The sequence below is a fragment of the Lipophrys pholis genome (genome assembly GCF_963383615.2).
Source record: "Lipophrys pholis genome assembly, chromosome: 1".
Classification (NCBI taxonomy): Eukaryota; Metazoa; Chordata; class Actinopteri; order Blenniiformes; family Blenniidae; genus Lipophrys; species Lipophrys pholis.
In genome coordinates, this window is record NC_137635.1 from 49569896 (window position 1) to 49590386 (window position 20491).

General features: G+C 42.1%; 1 protein-coding gene across 1 annotated transcript in view; it reads left to right on the forward strand.

Moving 5' to 3' along the window:
* LOC308114469 (contactin-associated protein-like 4) overlaps window positions 1-19943 on the forward strand; it is a gene marked incomplete at both ends in the record, with an annotated part of 106206 nt that extends 86263 nt beyond the window's left edge. The window contains 7 exons of the mRNA XM_080471350.1: window positions 4259-4498; window positions 6375-6599; window positions 7886-8019; window positions 10215-10302; window positions 14280-14498; window positions 17738-17809; window positions 19747-19943. Coding sequence (XP_080327476.1) covers window positions 4259-4498; window positions 6375-6599; window positions 7886-8019; window positions 10215-10302; window positions 14280-14498; window positions 17738-17809; window positions 19747-19943 — 1175 coding nt within the window. The remainder of the gene's footprint in view (window positions 1-4258; window positions 4499-6374; window positions 6600-7885; window positions 8020-10214; window positions 10303-14279; window positions 14499-17737; window positions 17810-19746) is intronic.
* Between the last annotated feature and the right edge of the window lie 548 nt (window positions 19944-20491).

Consider the following 20491-nt stretch of genomic DNA (forward strand, 5'->3'; position numbering starts at 1 on the left):
TGTGGTCTCACATGTGCGTTACCCTGCTCGGTACCCGGGCCTCCTGCCGGGAGGATGAAGTCTCCCTGATGTGAGGTTGAAAATTCTCCTGAAGGTCATATTGATAGCTCTGCTTCTTTGGTCAGAGGTGGAGTTTATCTGCATTTAGATTCTTTGATGTTTACTTTGATCTCCACATCTTAAATCCCTCATTATGCTGTTTTAAGTGTTTCATCTGCGCCGTGGTGCCATTTGATGTGGAGACACTGTAATCTTTGTTAATGCTGAAGCTCTACGGCGTGATGTGCTGAAGACCCTCCCCAGCGGCGCGGATTGTTCGCTAATAACCTTTTCCTGCTGCTGTTTTTGTTGCTTTGATAAGAGGTGGTGGGCCTCGGGGAGCTGCCTGTGTTCCCTGCTAGACACACACATACACACACACCCACATGCACACACATATAAACAAATGTGCCCTCTCTTTCTCTCTCTCTCTCTCTGTCACACACTCCTAGACACACACACACGCACTTTCAGGGACGTTGCCTTGACTCATATTCATTAGTTGCAAACTCACTCTTACCTCAGCTGCACTGCTTGTTTTATCCCAACACTCATGGTCGCCTAACCATCAGTCTCAACATGTTTTTACACTAATATATTGTAATTTTCTATCTGGGGACGACACTAGTTCTTCTCGGATAAGATGAGTCATTGGATCGTTGTGTAATTGGGTTGGTATAGAAGGACGAGGACACACTCAAAAACTCGGATTCTGTTTTCACGCCTTTCGTGGACTTGTTCTGAATTTCATTAAACTTATCTTCAACTCAGACATTTGCTTTCCTAATCCCATTACCCTTACCTCAACCTAAAGCTCTTACTGTGTTATATTGGTCAAAACGAAAAACACAAGTCACGAATAAACCCAACATGTGTGATTGGATGGGGTATAAAACTGGAGTAGCTGGAGAAAACTGCTTTAAAGGGACCATATTATCCAGCTTTCAACACTTTCACATGTCTTGTTGGTCCAAAAATGTTGTATTTAAAGTTTATCGGCCCAAATCCAGCTTTTCCTTGATTTTCATCCATTTGAGTATTGGATCATAGGAGCTGCATTCTGCTGTGTCTGTGCGAGCTGGACTGGCTCCGCCCGCACATGCCCATCTGGGGAAGAGGAGGAAGTTCTTCCTCTCGTGGTGCCATGTGCCAGAGCAGAGCTGCCTAATTGTGGGAGGGTCAAAGGGAGGGCCGACCTTGATTTGGATTGGCTAAACCCCCAATGACACTATATAGGGTTTGATTTCTGATTTGCTGGTTGGGGCAACACACTTTTTAAAAACTGACACAAGCCAGGGAGAGAGAGAATGGGGCGTCATTCTGAAGTATTAGGATGCCTATTACTGTTGGAAAACCATTAAAAAGTGAATTTTGCATCATATGACCCCTTTAAACAATATCATGACCACAAACAGCAGTTCGGATTCACTGGTTTTATTTGTAGTGGATAAAGCGCTGATTCCTACAATAAATAGTTGAAAAACCTTCAATTGAAGTACACCAATTGTTGGATTATACTAACACTCATCCAGGATTCTTCAAACCAGTGTTTCACTTCGACTTGGAACTCCAGTTACTCAACATCACACCCAGACCGGATTGAATCAACGCAGGACTGACACACGCAAACTCAAGAGAAAAACCGAACACATGGGTTAGGAAGGAAGAACTCATGTCACAAACTGTTCCCATTTGTTGAATTACATACGCTCCGAGTCCGGCTCTCAGTGGGTCTGGATCTTTTTGGGTATTAAATGAATGTGCCCGATACACAATAGTCTGAATTAGCATTAGAGTGACTGTAATTAGAAAACAGATTAACATGCAATTATTCTTACGTAAGAACTATAAGCGGTGCAAGGTTACATTGTTAAAGTCTGTGTAAGTGTGTCGCCTCTTTGAGCCATTATCAAAATATTAACAGTGTCGTAACATTGAAACGTTAATGACTTTCAGCAAGAGACAAAAAAAAAAAAAATGACTCGTCATTGTCTGAGGAACTGTTGAGGCAAGTTTCATATCCCGTGTTGCTTTGCTGGTTCAATCATTTATACAAGTCGTATCGGAGCAGAAACCTCAGGCCCGGAGCAGAGTCAGTGAAAAGCTGCTGCTGAACAATAGGAAGTTGTCAGCCTTTAGATTCGGAGAGCAAAGAGCTGCTGAATTCCTGCCTGGAGCACGCGAACAGGTTCCGTCTGTGATCTCCGCGAAAACGGGAGAGGAGGTACTTTTTGAACCGTGGGAACAACGGGTGACCGTGTTACGTCTCAGGCACGCGGTACAACGTTGAATGCAGAGTTTGAACTTTTGTAGCTTTAAGTACAGAAGCGCACTGAAAAGGGGGCCCTTGAGCACAACTCAGGAGACGAGTCTAAAACTTAAGAACCGGTGCTTGGAAATAAAAACAAAGATCCAGAACGCCGAACAGTCATGGGAAGTACAAAAGGACAAGCGGAGGTAAAATCCATAAACATAGGCAAGGTTAAACACAACATCAAAACAGGCAGACGAAAAGGGAGAACTGAGCCGAGGCACAGGGGATGAATGAAGTTTGTAAGAAAGCAAGTGAAAACAAATCATTGTGGATCAGGTTGGAAGGTTAAAGCAGAATTCTGGTGGAAAAGAGAAGCAGGTTGAACTATTTTTCAATTCACTTTGGGTTGTTTTTTTTTCATCTAGTGGCATTTACAACATGGCACTCTAATGCTACAAAATACTGAGAAAAACACAACGGTCCCACAGGGTCAGGAAACAGTTTTAAAGAACAAGACCCCATTTACCAGGGAGAATACTCTAACACAGGAGTTTCTAATCCTGGTCCGACAAGGTTTCAATTCTGCAAGTCTGCAAGTTTTAGGCCAAGTTTCAACGACGTTTTCAAGTGAAAATGCAAAACTTTAGTTGCATTCTGGCTGCCCACTTAGGCGACAGCAGTGTTTGGAGCCATTGAAAACACAACTTTTTGAAAATGTTCCAACCCAGTCTCCTTATGGACCTTATGGTCTCCAAATACACAATAACTACATTTGCCTCCAAATGTGGAGTCCCAGTCCATATTCTCCTGGGACTTGGTAGTTTTATAGTTGACAGTCACTGTAATAATAATCCAACTTGGTCATCTGTCCACTAGAATGTTTGCGTTCTCACCATCATGAATGTTTATTGTAGCACATGACCAATTAATCGGCCGGCCAATTTAATCGGCTGACGATACCCATTAGAGAATCATTGGTAATCGGTAAAAAGTTGGCCGATTGATGCTGATGTTCACGCTAATTTTTCAGTAATAAAATTCAGGGAATATGACCCAAGCAGTTGACCTCAGTGGTACGTTAACTAGTTTGTAAAATAAACAACAACTCTATAAGTTTCTAATTTCCTGACGTGCGTCATTCACCAGTGACTGATATGGTCGATCGTTCTCCGTCCGCGCATATGCGTGTGGTTTTATTACCCTACAGGAAAACTGCATTGTTTTCGGTGTCCGTGTAAGCTGACCTTTTCAAAACGTGGACATCTAAATGCGAAATCTGCGTTTTCACTTGAAACGTTGTCATGGAAACCCATCTGGCAACCCTGGTGCTGACCGGCGTGCCATGCGTTAATAGCGTGTTCGGCGTGCTCGGCGTGACTTCACGTCGCATTTGAAATGATCACGTAAACAAATCGGATCCCAGCAACAACTCGAAATTGATCATCAAGACCTGTGGCGTGAACGTAGCCAAAGTCTAGGAGCCTCCAATAAGCCAGCACTGTGAGAACACTGTTATAGTGCTGGCGTACACAAGTGAAGCGAAAGCATGACTGGGCAGGCTGAAACTCTAAACATATGCAGGTTGTCCCATTAGACAGGCAGACGGACAGGCAGATAATAAAAGTGATGTCCCGAAAACCATTTCCCACATAGAGCTTATTGCCTCGTTGCTTTTTCGGCGTGGTGTCGTTTGGCGAGAGGAGCGCTGACAGCCGGGGGCTCCTGGGGGAGCAGAGGCGACGTGTGGATGGCTTGTAGATGACAGTAGGAGCAGTCAGAAAAAGAAACACACTGACAGATAGAGAACATGCAGACTGTTCAACATCTAACGAGAGAAGAAGGAGGGGGGGGGGGGTGTATTCTTAGTTAAACACCGTCTATCTGGCAGGTCTGTCTGATGTTCGTTATCTGAAGTTAAAATGTAAATGTGATGCTAATGTGATGCACAATCCTTGTTGTTGTCAGGAGGGACGGCGTCCAGGCAGAAGGGCTTTCGGGGATGTATCCGCTCTCTGCAGCTGAACGGCATCACTCTGGACCTGGAGGAGAGGGCGAGCATCACACCCGGCGTGAGACCCGGCTGTCCGGGTCACTGCAGCAGCTACGGGTCGCTCTGTCAGAACCAGGGCCGATGCACGGAGAGGGAGAACGGCTTCCACTGTGACTGCAGCATGTCGGCGTACTCCGGCGTCTTCTGTCAGACAGGTACACACTTAGCGGTCAACCTCGACAATGCCACATTTGTCACCATGGCAACCGATGGATTGCAGGGTTGTTTGATCCACCACACCACTCCTTCCATCATTTGTACACACATTTTACAATTTCCGTTTTATTTTTTATTTTATGAACAAAAGCATTTTGATCAGGGGTCTTTTATGCCTAAATAGTGCATTTTATTGTGTTTTAATTTTATTTATGCACACATTTACCAAAGCACTTTTAGCTCTTGGCTTCAATGGCTTAAATTGAGAAACAGCTAAAACAACAAGAAACTTAAAAAAAAGAAGAAAAAACACACACAAAAAAACAACATACCTAGGATTTCTAAAAAAATAAAATAAATTTTAAATGGGGGCAAAATAACTCAGAGCTGCTTAAAAATGAGGTTGAAATGGTTAAAACAGCTAAAATGTCAAAACTGTTTAAAATATGCTGAAAAAGAGTAGAAACCTGTAAAATCAGGTAGAAAAACAGCTGACAATGTATAAAACCCTAAACTGTAATTGAAACTATTTCTGTTCATATATCAAAACTGCATATGGTTTTGGCCTTGCCTCGTTCTGGTATAAGATCATTTCAGTAATGCTTTTTAAATCCGTGGGGGGATTGCATTCCATAATCTAACAGGATATCTGATATGGCAGCTTTGTTGCTGTTAATTACAGGTTAATGTTTTCGCTGCTCAGAGCCACTGAAAACTCAACTTTTTGAAAACACTCCGACTTCTCTGAAATGCTGCGACGGTGCACGCCATAGGATTCATTCCTAATGACTGCTGTTGTGTGTGCTCTTCACTCTTGAATCTAACAACTTCTCCCAAGTTTGTTTTTTTTCACCATCTGCTGTGACCCCTCTTTCAGAGAAATGTCAAAACACTCTGCACAGTTTCACATCAACAGCATTTTTTGGGCGTGTAGGCAAGATACGACTGCTTTACTCACAGCATCAGAGCAGTTATATCAAACAACGACTCCAGTGATACAAACTTCTTTGAGATTTTGGGATCGAAATATGAATAAAGCCCAAACGCCAACACATCAGTGCTTCGCCGCTCCTATCAAAAGGTTAAAAATCAGCTTTTAGTCCACTTAGCACTAAACTTGAAGTACTCAGCAACCATACGACGGCAAATATTAGAACTAACTAGTGATGGTTTTATTGTTCTATTTGTGCTATAGTCACTAACAATGCGTCATCTCACTGTTTCTCCTCCCACCGAACATCCACATCCACTCCTCCCACTCAGCTCCGCTTCGTGCTGATGCACACTCTGTTTTTCTTTGTGAGTCATGCTGACACACTCCCGAGGTTAATATTTGAAAAGTTGGTCTCTGTACTTTCTGGAAAATCAAAGCTCAACAGTTTGAAAAAAACTACTTTGGAACATTTTGTTTGTTTGTTTGTTTGTTTGTTTGTTTGTTTGTTTGTTTGTTTGTTTGTTTGTTTCCTTGGTGAGTAATCAGACATGCAGAGTTCTTCTTACACCACAGCCTTCCTTTGAAGTTAATTAACTAATATAGTGTTAATGCCATATGACACATGAAAACTGGGCCTTGGTGGTCTTCTTCTTCTTCTTCTTCTTCTGCTTCTTCTTCTTCTTCTTCTTCTTCTTCTTCTTCTTCTTCTTCTTCTTCTTCTTCTTCTTCTTCTTCTTCTTCTTCTTCTTCTTCTTCTTCTTCTTCTTCTTCCTCTTCTTCTTCTTCTTCTTCTTCTTCTTCTGGTTCTGTCTATCTACATTGTTTTGCCACTTTGTAAATCGCTGCTGACTATGTCTGAAGGCAGAATTCAGCCTGATCAGATGGTAAATCTGAGGATCTCCTCGCTGACAGTTACTCCCCCCCCCCCCCCCCCCCCCCAGAGGTGTCGGCCGTCTTCAAGTCGGGAACGTCGGTCGGCTACACCTTCAAGGAGCCGTACGAGGTGAGCAGGAACAGCAGCGCTCTGCCGTCCTCCATCTACTCCGACGTGACGCTGAGAGGAGAGAACGTCTCGCTGAGCTTCAGGACCAACCAGAGTCCGGCTCTGCTGCTCTACGTCGGCTCGTACTACCGGGAGTACCTGGCCTTGCTCATCAACAAGCACGGTGAGCACCAGGTTGTTCAGGAGGCGCCCACGTTTGAGGTTTATTAGCCGCCTCGCTTCGATTGAATTCTTCCTCACTTCTAACGGCCTCCTTTCCCCTCTCTTTTGTTTTTCTTGTTATCTTTTATTTATTTCTGGATTTTTATTTATTTTGTTCTATTTTGAAAGTTGCTTCTCTTCTTTATTGACGCGTCTCTGCCTCTCATCTCGCCTCTTCTCATTCTCTCTCTCTCCCGTCTATGACATCGACCTCTCCTGTGCTCCCTCTCCGTCGCCTCCTCTGTGTCGGATCGCTCCTCGCCCCCGAGTTCACCTTTCCTACCTTTTAATTCGCCCAGCCTCCATTTGTCTCAAAACAAAACAAACGTCTAATCGCTGTGACCCGAGCTACGCTGGGGGAATATGAATTTGCGGGAGCTGCTAATGAGCGGCGCACTGATGAAGACAACAGTTTAAAAACGGGCTGAAGTGTTTTACAGGCTTGTGAGGGCGACTTTCCAGAGTGGTACAAAAGCACTTTGAATTCAGAATTACATTTCCAGCGTCCAGAAGCCTTATCAAATTGGCACTTTGACTCCAAGATTAGCTATAAATGTTTTTTTTTGTTTGTTTTTTGTTTTTTTATGGCGTTAATGACTCGGAGAAAGCCGACGGACGGCGGGGCATTTCAGTTCCACGTTGACCAAAGAGTCGTCAGGTAAAAGCTCTCAAGGCGAAACATCTAATTAAACCCCTGAGAGCTTTCTCTTGTTTCCCGGAGGACGGTTCTTTTCTTTTCACCCCCGACCGTTAAAGCTCCTCAATGGAAACTTCTTTAAGTAAGGCCTATTATATCTATTATTGGGGCTTTGACTTGTTTAATAAATTATCATGAGAGGGATTTACTACAGGAGCGGAGCTACAGGTGGGTCAAACTTTTCAAATTAGCCTTTTATATCGTCGACCGTGTAAACCTGGGCCATAAAAAACTGTCAATTTAAACTTTGAATTAATTAATTACCTCCATTCCAAATAGTTGTGTGGTTTAGGGGACTGTTGTCTCTGGTTCATGTTCCTTGATACTTTTGCTTTTGATGTATAATTATTTTGTGCAAATAAAGAAAAAAAAAAAAGGAAGGTAATACTTATCATTCGAAAATAGAAATCTTAATCAATGAAGCAAACAATTCTTTGAAATATTCAAGTTGGCGTTTTGCCGGTTAAATCGATGAAAACAAATATGTGTTGTTTTCGTCTTTTGGTGCAACACCGTGATTGACGAGTGTGGGGTGTCTGTCCTTTGTGAAGATAAGCTGGAGGTGAGATACAAGCTGGACGGCAGCCGAGAGGCGGAGGTGTTGCGGAGCAGCGTGAAGAGCGCGGCTGACGGCCAGCTGCACACCGTCAGCGTCAGCCGACTGACCGACTCCGTGTCTCTGCAGGTAAGCTGCTGCGTGAAGTGGACGCAAGTAATAATCTTAGCAGAGCGTGTTAACATTCGGCGTGAAACTCCCACAATCGGCCTCATCTGAGATCCAAATAACTTTGCCGTCGTCTGTGTGACGTTGAACCTCTCGCAGTTTTTAGGTTCTATTAAAAGCTGATTTACCCCGAAACTGCTGGTTGCACAGTGGAGTACACAGTAGTACTCGAAATTACTTCACTAACTTTCAGAAAGTCCCCTGGATATTTGAACCTGTTGACCAAAACTAATGTCAGTGAAGAAGACGGTGGCTCTTTGCACCTCGGGAATCTCCCATCCAGTTGATCCGACAGCGGAAACAGTAAAGTCACTTCACTAAAACCAAAGTATTTGTACCAAGCAAGCTCAGTGTCCCCATTTTATCTTATTTTTATCTCTTAGCATTGCTAAACTGATGTTGTCTTGTTTTCTTAGTTCTTCTTATCTCTATTTTTTAATTGTATGTTCAGTGTTTTATTGCCTTTTTTATTTTATTGTGGTTTTAATGTTAATCACTTTGTAACTCAGTTTCAAAAAGTGTTATATAAAAAAGTACGTTATTATTATTATTATTATTATTATTATTAAAATGAGCATATTTATTCCAGTATGTTTGTGTTATTTCAATTACCACCTGGTCCAAATGTGTTTGAAATTACCATAATCCATATATCACCTGTGATTCAACGTACTTGTACTTCGACATGTGGAAAACATGCATGCATTATTGGAGATAGTTATCTAAACACACCACGTCGTGGCAGTCATGTTGATTGTGTACCCCCTTCCATTGTACATTTATTAGATTTAATTCCTTCAAATGGTCTCATTTAAACTCCTTTTTTTTCCCCCATTTTTCAATGAAGAGTTAATCTCAAGGTCAAGTACAATACAGCAAATAATCTATTATTATATGTCCAGCAGTTCTCCATGTCTGGTCCATAATGTGGAAAAGTGCAACAAGACACCGTGCCACACTGAAACTTCAGATGTAATGACAGTCAAGTCCTGAGTTTGCGTTCCCAATCTTTCCTCACAAGAATCCAGAAACCGATGCAGAAAAGGCCAACCCATTTGAGAGTATTCCGATTTTATCTGCAGCGTTCTCGTGCTTCAACACCTTCAGGAATGCCGTCAGTAAACAAAACACAGGCCTTGGGTCTGTAATTTCAGCACAGACGTCTTTTATTTGCCAGAAACTGCACGTTATACTGAATATACATGTTTGATGCGACTTCACGTCACTTTACTTCACTCTATATATTATCGCGACCATCTTACAATATATTTTTCCAATTAATTCATCTAGAAAGGCTTTTTTAAGAATCCACGCATTATTTGGAGAGAGTAATGTAAATACACCACATCGCAGCAGCGATGTTATTTGTAAATAATACGTAAAAAGGTCGGATTTAAGCTTTTCTTTCACATTTTTCAATGAAGAGTTAATCTCAAGGTCAAATACAATACCACAAAGCATCTCTCCGTATGGTATTGTGAAAGCCCTCTTTGTAATAAAGCCCCAGTCTGCACTTTATTCTCGCCGTCGTCCTCTATCTGCTGTTGTCTTGCAGTTTCAGCAGAGCAGCAGGGACACATTAAAACAGCCACATATGAAATATGAAGCATCCTAATCCGATCTGGATCTACTTGAATGGCCCATGTTGTTAACAACAGCAGGGGATGATGTATGAGGTAAACTTTATCTAAGCCGAGCACCAGCAGCCAGAATGCCTGTATAATTACCAGCAGAATGAGATAAATAACAAGGTGACCTCGTCTTACACGAGAGCAGCCCCCCCGGTTCACCGTGCAGCCAGGCTCCACTGACATACGAGGGGGGATCTCATCTTATCGGCGGCATCTGACCGTGTTGTTTTATCTTCAGCGGTGAGATTTATGTGTTTGGCACAAGTTGACGGTTTAGGCAACTATTTGCAACAGATACAGCGCTATAAGATGAGGATATGTAGATATACGTGGATTAAATCTGATTCAATCCACAAAACATGAATTTGGAGCATGTGTGGAGACACAGTGAGGCTTTTTGGTGCAACCATGACTTTTTTTGCCCCATTTAGACAAAAATAAAGATAAATTGCGCTTTTACAGTGTTGTTCTTATAAACGGTGTTGAAAATATTCCTCTGTCTTTTTTTTTTTTTTTTTTTTTCAGATTGACCAGAATGCAAGAGAAGAATTCAATCTGACATCCGATGGAGAATTTAATGCCGTCAAGTCGCTGGTTTTGGGGCGAGTGTACGGTGAGTGAGGAGGAGGAGGAAGGAGGATGAGGACATGGCGATGAAGGGTTTTCGATTTGAGGTTGTTGATAAAACAGCTCGGAGGTGTTTGGCCTCATTCGACACGCAAACGCAGGTAACATGAAGGTGGATGGAAGAGAAATGAAGTAGATATAATGAACTGGTGAAATTCTCTGAGGACGAGTCACTTCACATGAATCGATCTTTCCGGTATCTTTACTTGAGTTCGGGGTTTTGTTTGTTTTGTTTTTTAAACTTTTACTCCCTATATCAGACAAATATCTGTGTTTTCTACTCATTAAAGACACAATTAAAAAGCACAGAGCGGCCGTGCACAACTCTCACCGCTAACGTCATTAAGAATTATGTCAAGTCTTCAACATAAAGTAGACGCTCCTATAATAACATGGACTTTATTGGAATGATTTGAAGGTTTACTTGAGTGATTACAGGATTGTACTGAAACACTTTTAATTGTGGGACCGTTCAGTATATGTGTGCGAGCTTTGCGGTAACAAATGATTATTAGCATTTCTGTTGCTCTCTGTTAACGAGTTTATTCTATTTGTGAGGTTGCAAATCAATGATCCCTCGTTCTCTGCATTCAGACTGAATAGAAAGCATTATGTATTTCTGGTTGATCTTTGTGTGTGTGTGTGTGTGTGTGTGTGTGTGTGTGTGTGTGTGTGTGTGTGTGTGTGTGTGTGTGTGTGTGTGTGTGTGTGTGTGTGTGTGTGTGTGTGTGTGTGTGTGTGTGTGTGTGTGTGTGTGTGTGTGTGTGTGTGTGTGTGTGTGTGTGTGTGTGTGTGTGTGTGTGTGTGTGTGTGACTCATTGAATGTTTTGTCTGCCTTTAATGTCTTTGTGCAGACATATTTGTTTTAGTTGTTTCAACAGCTTTGTGGCTGTGTTTTCATAAACCTGCGTCTTTCTCCAAAGCAGTGGATGTTTAATATCAGTGAATATTAAATCAGATTTGAAGGTAGGAAGGAAAAAGTTTGAACCTTTTGGGAGGGTTGAGACACATTTTCATTGAGTTTCTGGGTGTACTCCCGGACAAGGACCTGTAGCCATGTCGAGGCCAGACAGTAATTGGCTCTGTCATGACTTATTCATGTTCACTCCGAGAGGACTGAGATATAAGCTGTTAATGGGACGAGGGCCAGAGAGACCACAGGCTGTGGTTACAGCTTTTCTGATAAAAACAGACACAACAACCACACGGTTAATTTTAGAGGAGGCACTTCGGCTGTTATTGATGACCTGAAATAGCTCTGATGAGAAAGTCCAATTTTGTTGAGGAAAGTCCTTTTAGTTTTAAAAAATTCGACCAGAATTATTCAAAGGACATAAAACCCTCCAGTTACCCCCAACTTTCAAGTAACGCATGACTTATCTAAAGCCAAGTATTAATTTTTGGTAAACCTCTGTTGACATCCAGAGGCAGTAATAATCATAACTCAATTCAGGCTTGTTTAAGGCATTTTATTTTGAGAACTATTGCAACGCTTCACATTTGGTTTGCTATAGAAGAAGTTGTTTTTGACAGTTCACTGTATTTTGCACTAGAAAGTATCATCAAAATTGTCTCCATGTTGAAATTGTAGTCATTTTCGCTTGTAAATGTTTGGTTTCATGAAGATATAGAAATTTTTTATTACAAATACTCTGCATCACAACAAAGAAAAACTCTGAAAAAAAAGTTTAAACTTTAGCGTTATTATGACACTATTTTACCAGTCCGGCCCACTCAAGATGAAACTGGGCTGCATGTGGCCCCTGAACTAAAATGTGTTTGCCCCCCCCTGCTTTTGAAAGAAGAATAAACTAGAGCTACACTCGGTAGAGCGCAGACCTTCGCCAAGTGAAGAAATTGGGAAATTGTTTTGCAGTTTGTTGCGATTTAATCTGAAACTCTTATTCATTAACATCTCAAAATGGAATCAGTTGGTCTTTGGCTGATGATCAATCATCCCTGAAGATTTCATGCAATTCGGGTGAGCAGTTCTTGCGCAGTTAGTAAAATACATACATATCCATAACCTTCTCGACCAACTTGGTTGGGCGCCTGACTTTCAGTAGCAAAGATAGTAAACAAACATACATTATTCCATTCTTCCTATGTCTCTGCAGGTTTTCTCCACTTATTGTTCTTCCCACAGTCCAAAAACAGTGTTTGAAGCTAATTGGTGACTCCAAAATCCCGGTAGATTGTCTCTCTGTGTTTACCCTGTGATGAACTGTTGACTTGTGTACGATGTCCTGCCTTCAATCAGCTCCAGCTTTAATTACAGAAGTTGAGTGGAACCTTTGTTGTTTCGATACTACCGAAAGATCCGTCACCAAGTTGTTTGGCTTCAGGAACCTAATCCTGCCTGAGCAGGTGATACAAACTCACTCAAGCTTGTGTCATATTTAATGTGAAGTCTCAGCTTGGCGCCGCGGCGCATGTTTTAACCCCGTCATGTCAGCGTGTGAACAGTCCGACCCGCTGTCAAATCAGTGGACTCGGAGTCACGTCGGGATCAGAGGAGCGGCGGGGGGAAGTAGATCTTTCTACAACCCTGTCATCCATCAGCCAAACTAATGGACCCGGAAGGAATACGGGAGAGACCGAGCGGTGGGGAGAGGTGACGGGAGTGCAGAGTGTACCGGCTGAGCGAAGCAAACATGCTGCCGTAGTGATTCCTGCCGGCCTCATCAACATGCAGATGTGTCCTGTAAAACCGCCGTCACCTCTCAGTCATCTGAGCAGACACTGACGCAGCTGCTCGCGGCCGTAACGTCGGCGCTCGCAGCTGCTGTTTACGCTCCTCCGGAAGAGCGGAGGTGAATGATGAAGGGTTGAAAGTCAATAAAACGAACTGATTGAAGTGGAGAGGGCTCGTCCGTCTTGTGGAGTGATAGATGCAGACTTTAAAAGCGGAGAAAATTGACGGTTTGTCTGTGGTATCGAGGGCGAGCCTGGTTACGCGTGCGTGCTAATTAGAATTAATGAGCTGTCGCGGCTGTCGCACTCCGATGACTCGGTAATGTGAAGCGGAATCAATGAACCTGTCGGTGCATGTCATGATTTACTGGGACCAAATCACCTTACTGGGTACAGCCTCTGAACAAAAGGTTAAAAGTTCAGTCGCCACAGTTCATTTAGACGTTTCAGGTTCAGGTGGTGTTTTGTTGGGGAAAAATCGGGGGGAAAAAAACCAATCACTTCCTATCAGGAGTTTATAAAATACAAAGTGTTACACAATGAGAGTACTTACAACGTTTTCAAGTGAAAATGGAAAACTTTCTGTAACGTTTTAGGTGTCCGGTTACATGACAATGGTGCTCTGAGGCACTAAGAACGGACATTTTTGAAAACGCTGCGACTCTGTCTGCGTGGAAACACAACTTTTTGGATAGTTCTTCTGCACATGCTCAGTAGATCAACATTAACAACAATGTTTGCCTCCAGAGTTTCATGAGTCCATTAGAATGTCCGTGTACTCCCATTATTAATGTTTATAGCGTATTGTTCTCTGTGAGCGTGTGTGTGTGTGTGTGTGTGTGTGTGTGTGTGTGTGTGTGTGTGTGTGTGTGTGTGTGTGTGTGTGTGTGTGTGTGTGTGTGTGTGTGTGTGTGTGTGTGTGTGTGTGTGTGTGATGTCATTACAAAAACAACAGCACCCACTAGTGGCCCAACTTGAAAAATACATTGTTTTCAGCGTTTCTGCCGTTTCCGTGTAAACGGGCGTCGTTTTCAAAATGTCGTCGGCTTTGAAACTGGAAGCTCCTTGGTTCAAATCCCATCTGCTGTTGGGTCACCACTGTGTGACCATGAGCAAGGCCCTTAAACCCCAAACTGCTCAGGCTGCGTCAGAAAGGATAACCAGTGTAAAAAATAAACAACTTCGGATCACACGAGCTGCTCTCTCGGCGCTAAACCAATTTGAGACCTACGGTCGTCACCTTGACGGAGATCCTCTTCTCATCCTCAGATTCTGACGACATGGATCCAGACCTGGCCCGCTTGGCGTCTCTGGGTTTCACCGGCTGTATGTCTGTGGTTCACTTCAACACCATCAGCCCTCTGAAAGCTGCTCTGTTCCACCCGGACAGCAGCCCCGTCTTCATCACTGGACCTTTAGTTCAGTCCAGCTGCGGCTCTGCGGCTTCGGCGAATCCCTACGCAGCGGAGAACACACACCACCCGTCAGGTTAGCTGTGTCTGTGTGAGACGTGAACGTCCTGTGGTTCGTTTCATCCTGTGGCTGTGACGAGTGTCAGACTAGAGAACCACTCAAGTCTTAGTTTTCTTTGCTCCTATTGTTGTTGTTGTTGTTGCTTTCTACTTTAGTGACCAGATAATACCAATTCATGCTTCTGTTCCTCAGCAATAAATAAAAAATAAATCTCCCACTGCAGCACCGGACAGATCCATTAGTCTCTCCAGTTCACGGTTTCATGGGGAATTCAATAAAATTTGTTTAGTGTTGTGTTGCTTGTGTGTGTGTGTGTGTGTGTGTGTGTGTGTGTGTGTGTGCAGCTGCTGAATCAAAAGGATGTTAAAGGGTTAAAAACATGTCCGAACATTGAAGGAAAAGCACTTTCCCCGGTGGTGTTACAGTACATGTCCTTCAGGACTTATTTTCTGATGTGGTGAATTAGTCTTGGCTGTAAACAGTTTGGTGCACAGCCGCCCTTCACCTAGAATGTATCACTTGGTTCTGTGGTTTCTGTGGTTCTGTGGCTTCAATCAGGCTGTTGGATAATCTGTTGTGTGCTGCTTGGAAGCGGGGTGGGGGTGTGGTATCAGGGGGAGCGGGGGGTCAACAGGAGCTCAACTGTGGAAATTGTGCCTCGGGTCATTGTTGTGAAGTTGTTTTCATGAAAAACAAAGGGAAAAACAGCCCCGCGCCCCCCTGCACTGGGAGTAATTTGCTCGGCTGTAAAGCCTCCTTGAATCATCTGTGATGCTTTAAGTTTCACAGCAGATTTCAGTTTCATTCATGCGTTCACTGAGAAACAAGAAGAAGGATCATTTTTACACTTTTCAAGGCGAGAAGGACAATCACCATTATTTGGTTGATGTACAAACTGTTCTCAGTCCTTTATCCTCATGTAGAACTGACTGAACAGTCACTCCCCACCAGGAAAATTATATCTGTAGATGGGATGGTTCTGGTTTTTAATTCAGATCAGATCCAATCAAAAGCAGGATGTTGGAAAATCTTAATTATTTCCTGATTAATGGTTGCTGTGGATCAGAGTGTAAATGGAGTGTCAGTGAGAGAGCTCATATTTCATTGTCTGATTAAGAATGTTATATGTTATAACATATAACAAAGGATGAGTTCAATGATATATCCTTTAAGAAAATGACTTAATTTGTCATTATTTTTACACTTATTCACAGGGAAAACCCTGAGTTTAGGAGTAAAACTGACAGATTTTACTATAACTTTCCAAAATACAGACGCCACGTTTATAGTTTGCTATGCTATTTTAAAATGTCTTTTTTAAATGGGACATTTTGGAAGGCGGTCATCATTACATCTCCTAATCCACACTAACTAATTATGCCTCAATGTTTTGTCTGTTTTCAAATTCTAAACACATTTTCTTTTAGCTTCCCGCGTGTCAGAGTCGATATTTATCATGTCGTCAAACTGGCATTTAAAAGGTTAAAACATTCACGACGATCGAATATTTCGAGTTGTTTAACATATTTATGCAGAAAGCTGCTGGAAAAAAGCAAAACGTGACGTTCTTATAGCTGCGGTTTTGGAAGTGAGGATGTTTGTAATAAATCACTTAAGCGGTTTGTAAATCAAACCGATGCGTTACTTTGCCTTTTACGTCACGTTAAGATTGAATACATAACTGAAGGCCAACCAGTAAAAGCGCCATTGAGGTGTTGATTATTGCAACTCTTTGCGTCGCGAAACATATTCCAGTAGCTCTGCTCCAACCTCATTAAGTATGCGCACTTTGCTGAAGAGACAAATAACAACGTGCTTGATAAGATAATTAATTTGCACTTCGGGGGGAGTTCCCAGCAGCATTTGTTTCCTCCAGTCTTGTGTTCTGTTAATAGAGACCTTTGAGTTTGCGCTGTCTGCTCTAAGTGATGATACTGTGATTGTGTTACATAAAGTGCTGCTTGTTTGTTTTCCTCCATTTTTTCCCTCATTTTCTCCGTCTGTTTTGTCATCATGATTGCTGCTTTGCTTTTACGACGCTTGGCATTTTCTCACTCAATTGTCATTGTCCCTTGTTGTTGTTTTTTTTTTCTCTTTAACTGCATGTGTTTACGTCTTTATATTTGTAGTATATATATATATATATATATATATATATATACAAAATCCCTGTTGAACGTTGTGCAGGTCTGATCTACAACTACAGGTCTAGTTTACTGCCACCAAAGGAGAGTCAACCAGTTTTTAAATGGAAAAGTTCACATACGTTTTCCACCCTGCGGTGGGAATGTTTGCATGTTGTGTTCTATTAATGAGACTAAGATGAAGATCAGAACACATTTCTTGCAGAAATCCAAGTAATTCCAAAGGGTTCACCTACTCGCAGCTGTACGATGTACATCTTTTAAACGGATGTTAATAAAATGCCACTGGTGAATCAAGTCCAACCATCAGGAACGCTTCAGAATTCACAACAGCATGCAGCCAACGTCATCATCAGTGTGAGGAACAGCGGGGTCCTGGAAGCGACGGCGTTTCCCCCCTTAGAAGTTCTGTCTCATCACTTTGGGGTCAGTCTGGTTTTCCAGAAAGAAGAAAAAAATGCTGCCTTCTCTTCATATATATCATGATTTAGAGGATTGGTGTCAAACGTAAGGTCCGTGGGCTAACAGCGGCCGGCAAGAGGCTTAAATCTGGCCTCAAACCACCAAGTAAATTGCAAAAAAAACATTTCAAAGAAAATATTGATTTTTTTTTTAACACATTTCTTGAGCGTAGCGGACAAAATACAACACTGAGACCCAAACCCGGTGATATTGGTGATGCTGCCATGAAAACTCGTATTCGCCTCAAAGCGACCATGCTTGTATAAACATGCATATGCAGCAGTTATAGGAGAAGTTTCTTGTGACATTTCACTGTATTCACTGCACCAGAAGGTTTCATTAAAATTGCTAATAGTTTTCACTGGATTTCTGTAAAAACACATTCAGTGTTTCTTTCCTTCAGTGTTAATGTGTTGAAACAAAGTTTGTTCTTCGTGTGACTTTTATTCTGAAGGCCTGATCTTGGTCAACAAAGCCAGCGACGGCAGGATCGATCATGTTCTTCTTCTTTGTCTCTCCTCTGGGACCTGGTTTGAATCCAAGTTGTGATGTGACGCTTCAACTGGCTTGAAACAGTTGAAACACTTGCGGCAGTGAAAGTCACATTATTAATTCCATCTGAATGTGTATTTCTTTCTCCCCCTGCAGATCAGTCCGGTTCAGCAGGTTCAGGTCAGCCTTTAGTCAATGCCATCAGGACGGACTCAGCTCTTATTGGAGGTACTGTTTCACCTTATTTTGTTCTATTTTGCTTCATTTCCATTTCTTAAATTACAGATTATAAATGAATTGTGAATGACTTGACTTTAAATCACAGCTTAAAACAGTCTAATAATAAAAATGTAAACAAACTTACATATTTTTTGACTTTGTAATACAGTTTCTTCTATTACCTTAAGGTTATTTGTATAGATTCTTACATATGTGTGTTTACACACAACAAGAGGATTATTCAAATTTTTTTTGATAAAAACTTCCTATTATATCCACATCATTGTGATTTCTCCGAGAAGATCAAAGCTAAATCAGCTTTTCACTCAAGAAAATCAAGATGTCTCGACACCGTGGATCTGAAAGTGAAGAACAACAAAACACATTTGGATCTCTCTGTTCTGATTTTGTGACTCAGTTCACAAAGGACAGCCGAACTAATTAAACGTCTGCAAGAACGACTCGCTGATCAAGAAATATTCAAACGCTTATCTGAAAATATGTAGAAGCTGTAAAGCGGGGCTTAAAAAAAAAAAATGGTGCGAAATTGATTTCAGCTGCATTTTGGAATTTCAATTAGATGAAACTTTCTGTGAATAAAGAGCCGAGGAGTCTCGCTGAGTCTAAATGTGTGAAATTCTGTTCCCTCTGTGGTGAAGCTAGATTAGCAGGAGAAAAAAAGAAAGAAAAAAAAAAAACAGACTTCGGGGCAAAAGAGCTGATTTAGAGCGGAGAGCCAGCGGAGAGCAGCGACTGCGACACAGATCGTTAACATACCTGATTATGGGAAGCTACGGTTCACCCTTTTACTCCAGCATTCAACATATTAGCTCCACTTCTCTTAGAAGTCTTTTCACTTTTGTTGAATAATTTCTCTCTTTCTCGACAGGGGGTCGCACAGTTGTTCGCGCTCATGTCTCATAGGTCGGAGGTTCAAATCCAAATTTCTTCTAGATTTCTTTGCACTTGTTTACTGAGTCAGTGGGAAGACAAACAATGTCTTCCCCAATTATCCGGCCACTTTTTCTCGAACCAAGTTGTCATTTTAAGTTTGACTTCTTTCTGTTTTTCACAATAAAAGCAAACAAACTCATCTACTTTCAGTTTGAAATAGCTGGTCTTTATATATAGTCTACCAGTCATACCAGTTACGCTAGTGTCTTTGTTCTGATGCCTATTTTTGAGATTGAACCTGTCACCATTTCACTTATGATACCTTCATTTTGATAAATGAGTTTCAATTCACCTTTGTCAGACACCCACAATACAACCAAACTTTTCTATTTTTATTTAAAAACACTGGCATATATATGAAATTGAAAGGTTTCAATTTGATATCCAGGAATGAGGGAAAAAAATCTGCACTTAGTACATCTTGAGAAATAATTGGGTATTTTATTTGGAATACATCAATGCTGAACTGGCCCAATGAGATGAGCCCCCAGCTTGAGTTTTAGACCCCTGACCTAAAGGAAGTCTCTCATGTGCCATTATTTTACCTGATGACGGTATAGTGTCGACTTTTTCCTTCTTTTAAAGCAGCCCAGAAACACAATTTTTTTGGGAAACTAAAACTAACTAGACTCTATTTCGAGGAAATTTCTCCATAGTATTCGCTCATTGTCACATATAATTTATTGGTTTGCAATATTTGCCTCTTCATGACCCATCCTGCTCTCCCTCTGATTGGCTCGTCAGCCCTCATGTAAACATCAACATTAACCAATTAGATCAGTGAATGCAGCTCGTCCTACCCAATTAGAGGCAGAGTAGGGGGAACAAAAGGTAATCTGGCTTGTATTTACTTCTGAGTGGTGCATCAGGGGGCATTTGGACGTAGGTGTACGCAATGCGGATTGTACCCTGTATACCAGTGTATACCCTGAACTCCACCGCTGGATGTAGATTTCTATATGTCGGACTGATATGTGTTTTCTTCATTGCAGGTGTCATAGCTGTCGTCATCTTCGTGTTCGTGACCGGCCTGGCGGTAACCGCCAGGTTCCTCTACCGACGAAAAGAGACATATCGAAACCAGGAGGTGAAGGGGGTCAAGCAGGAAGACAGCCAAGATTTGCCTTTCAACAAGCGGGCGGACTCCCAAAACGTCTCCGGCGAAAACCCGAGGGAGTTCTTCATGTGACTTTGAAGAGCTGGCGGGACCGGCGGCGTTCAGAGAGGACGGTGCAGACGGTCGTGGCGAGCCACGCCTCAGGACTTCACTCTGCACACCGAGCCACTCGCACACGTTGACACGCGCAGTGGCTCAATGCAATATAGAACGCAAAAAAACAACAACAACAACAAAAAAGGGAACAGTGCACACAGTTTCGTCCTCTATTGTATATTGTGTATATAATGAAAAGTCAAGTCGCTGGACCTAAAAAGTGTTGATATCATTGTGCCAATGACTGTGTATATAAAAAGAAAATGTAAATGTTGGAGTAATGTGGCCAGCTAATGTTACTCTGTCCTATCAAACGGTAACAGATACTATTACGCTGAACAAATCCCATTTTTAATGGTTTTATTTACCTTTATTCCTCTATTCTAATCAGCCCGGGCGCTCGCAGTGATTTGGCCGTCGGCCCCCTTTGTACAAGGGTAATGAATGGATGTTTGCTCAGTTGGAAGTGGAAATGTTTGACCCATAATCAGGCCCCTCAGGTGGAGTAGTTCTCTAAGAGTTTT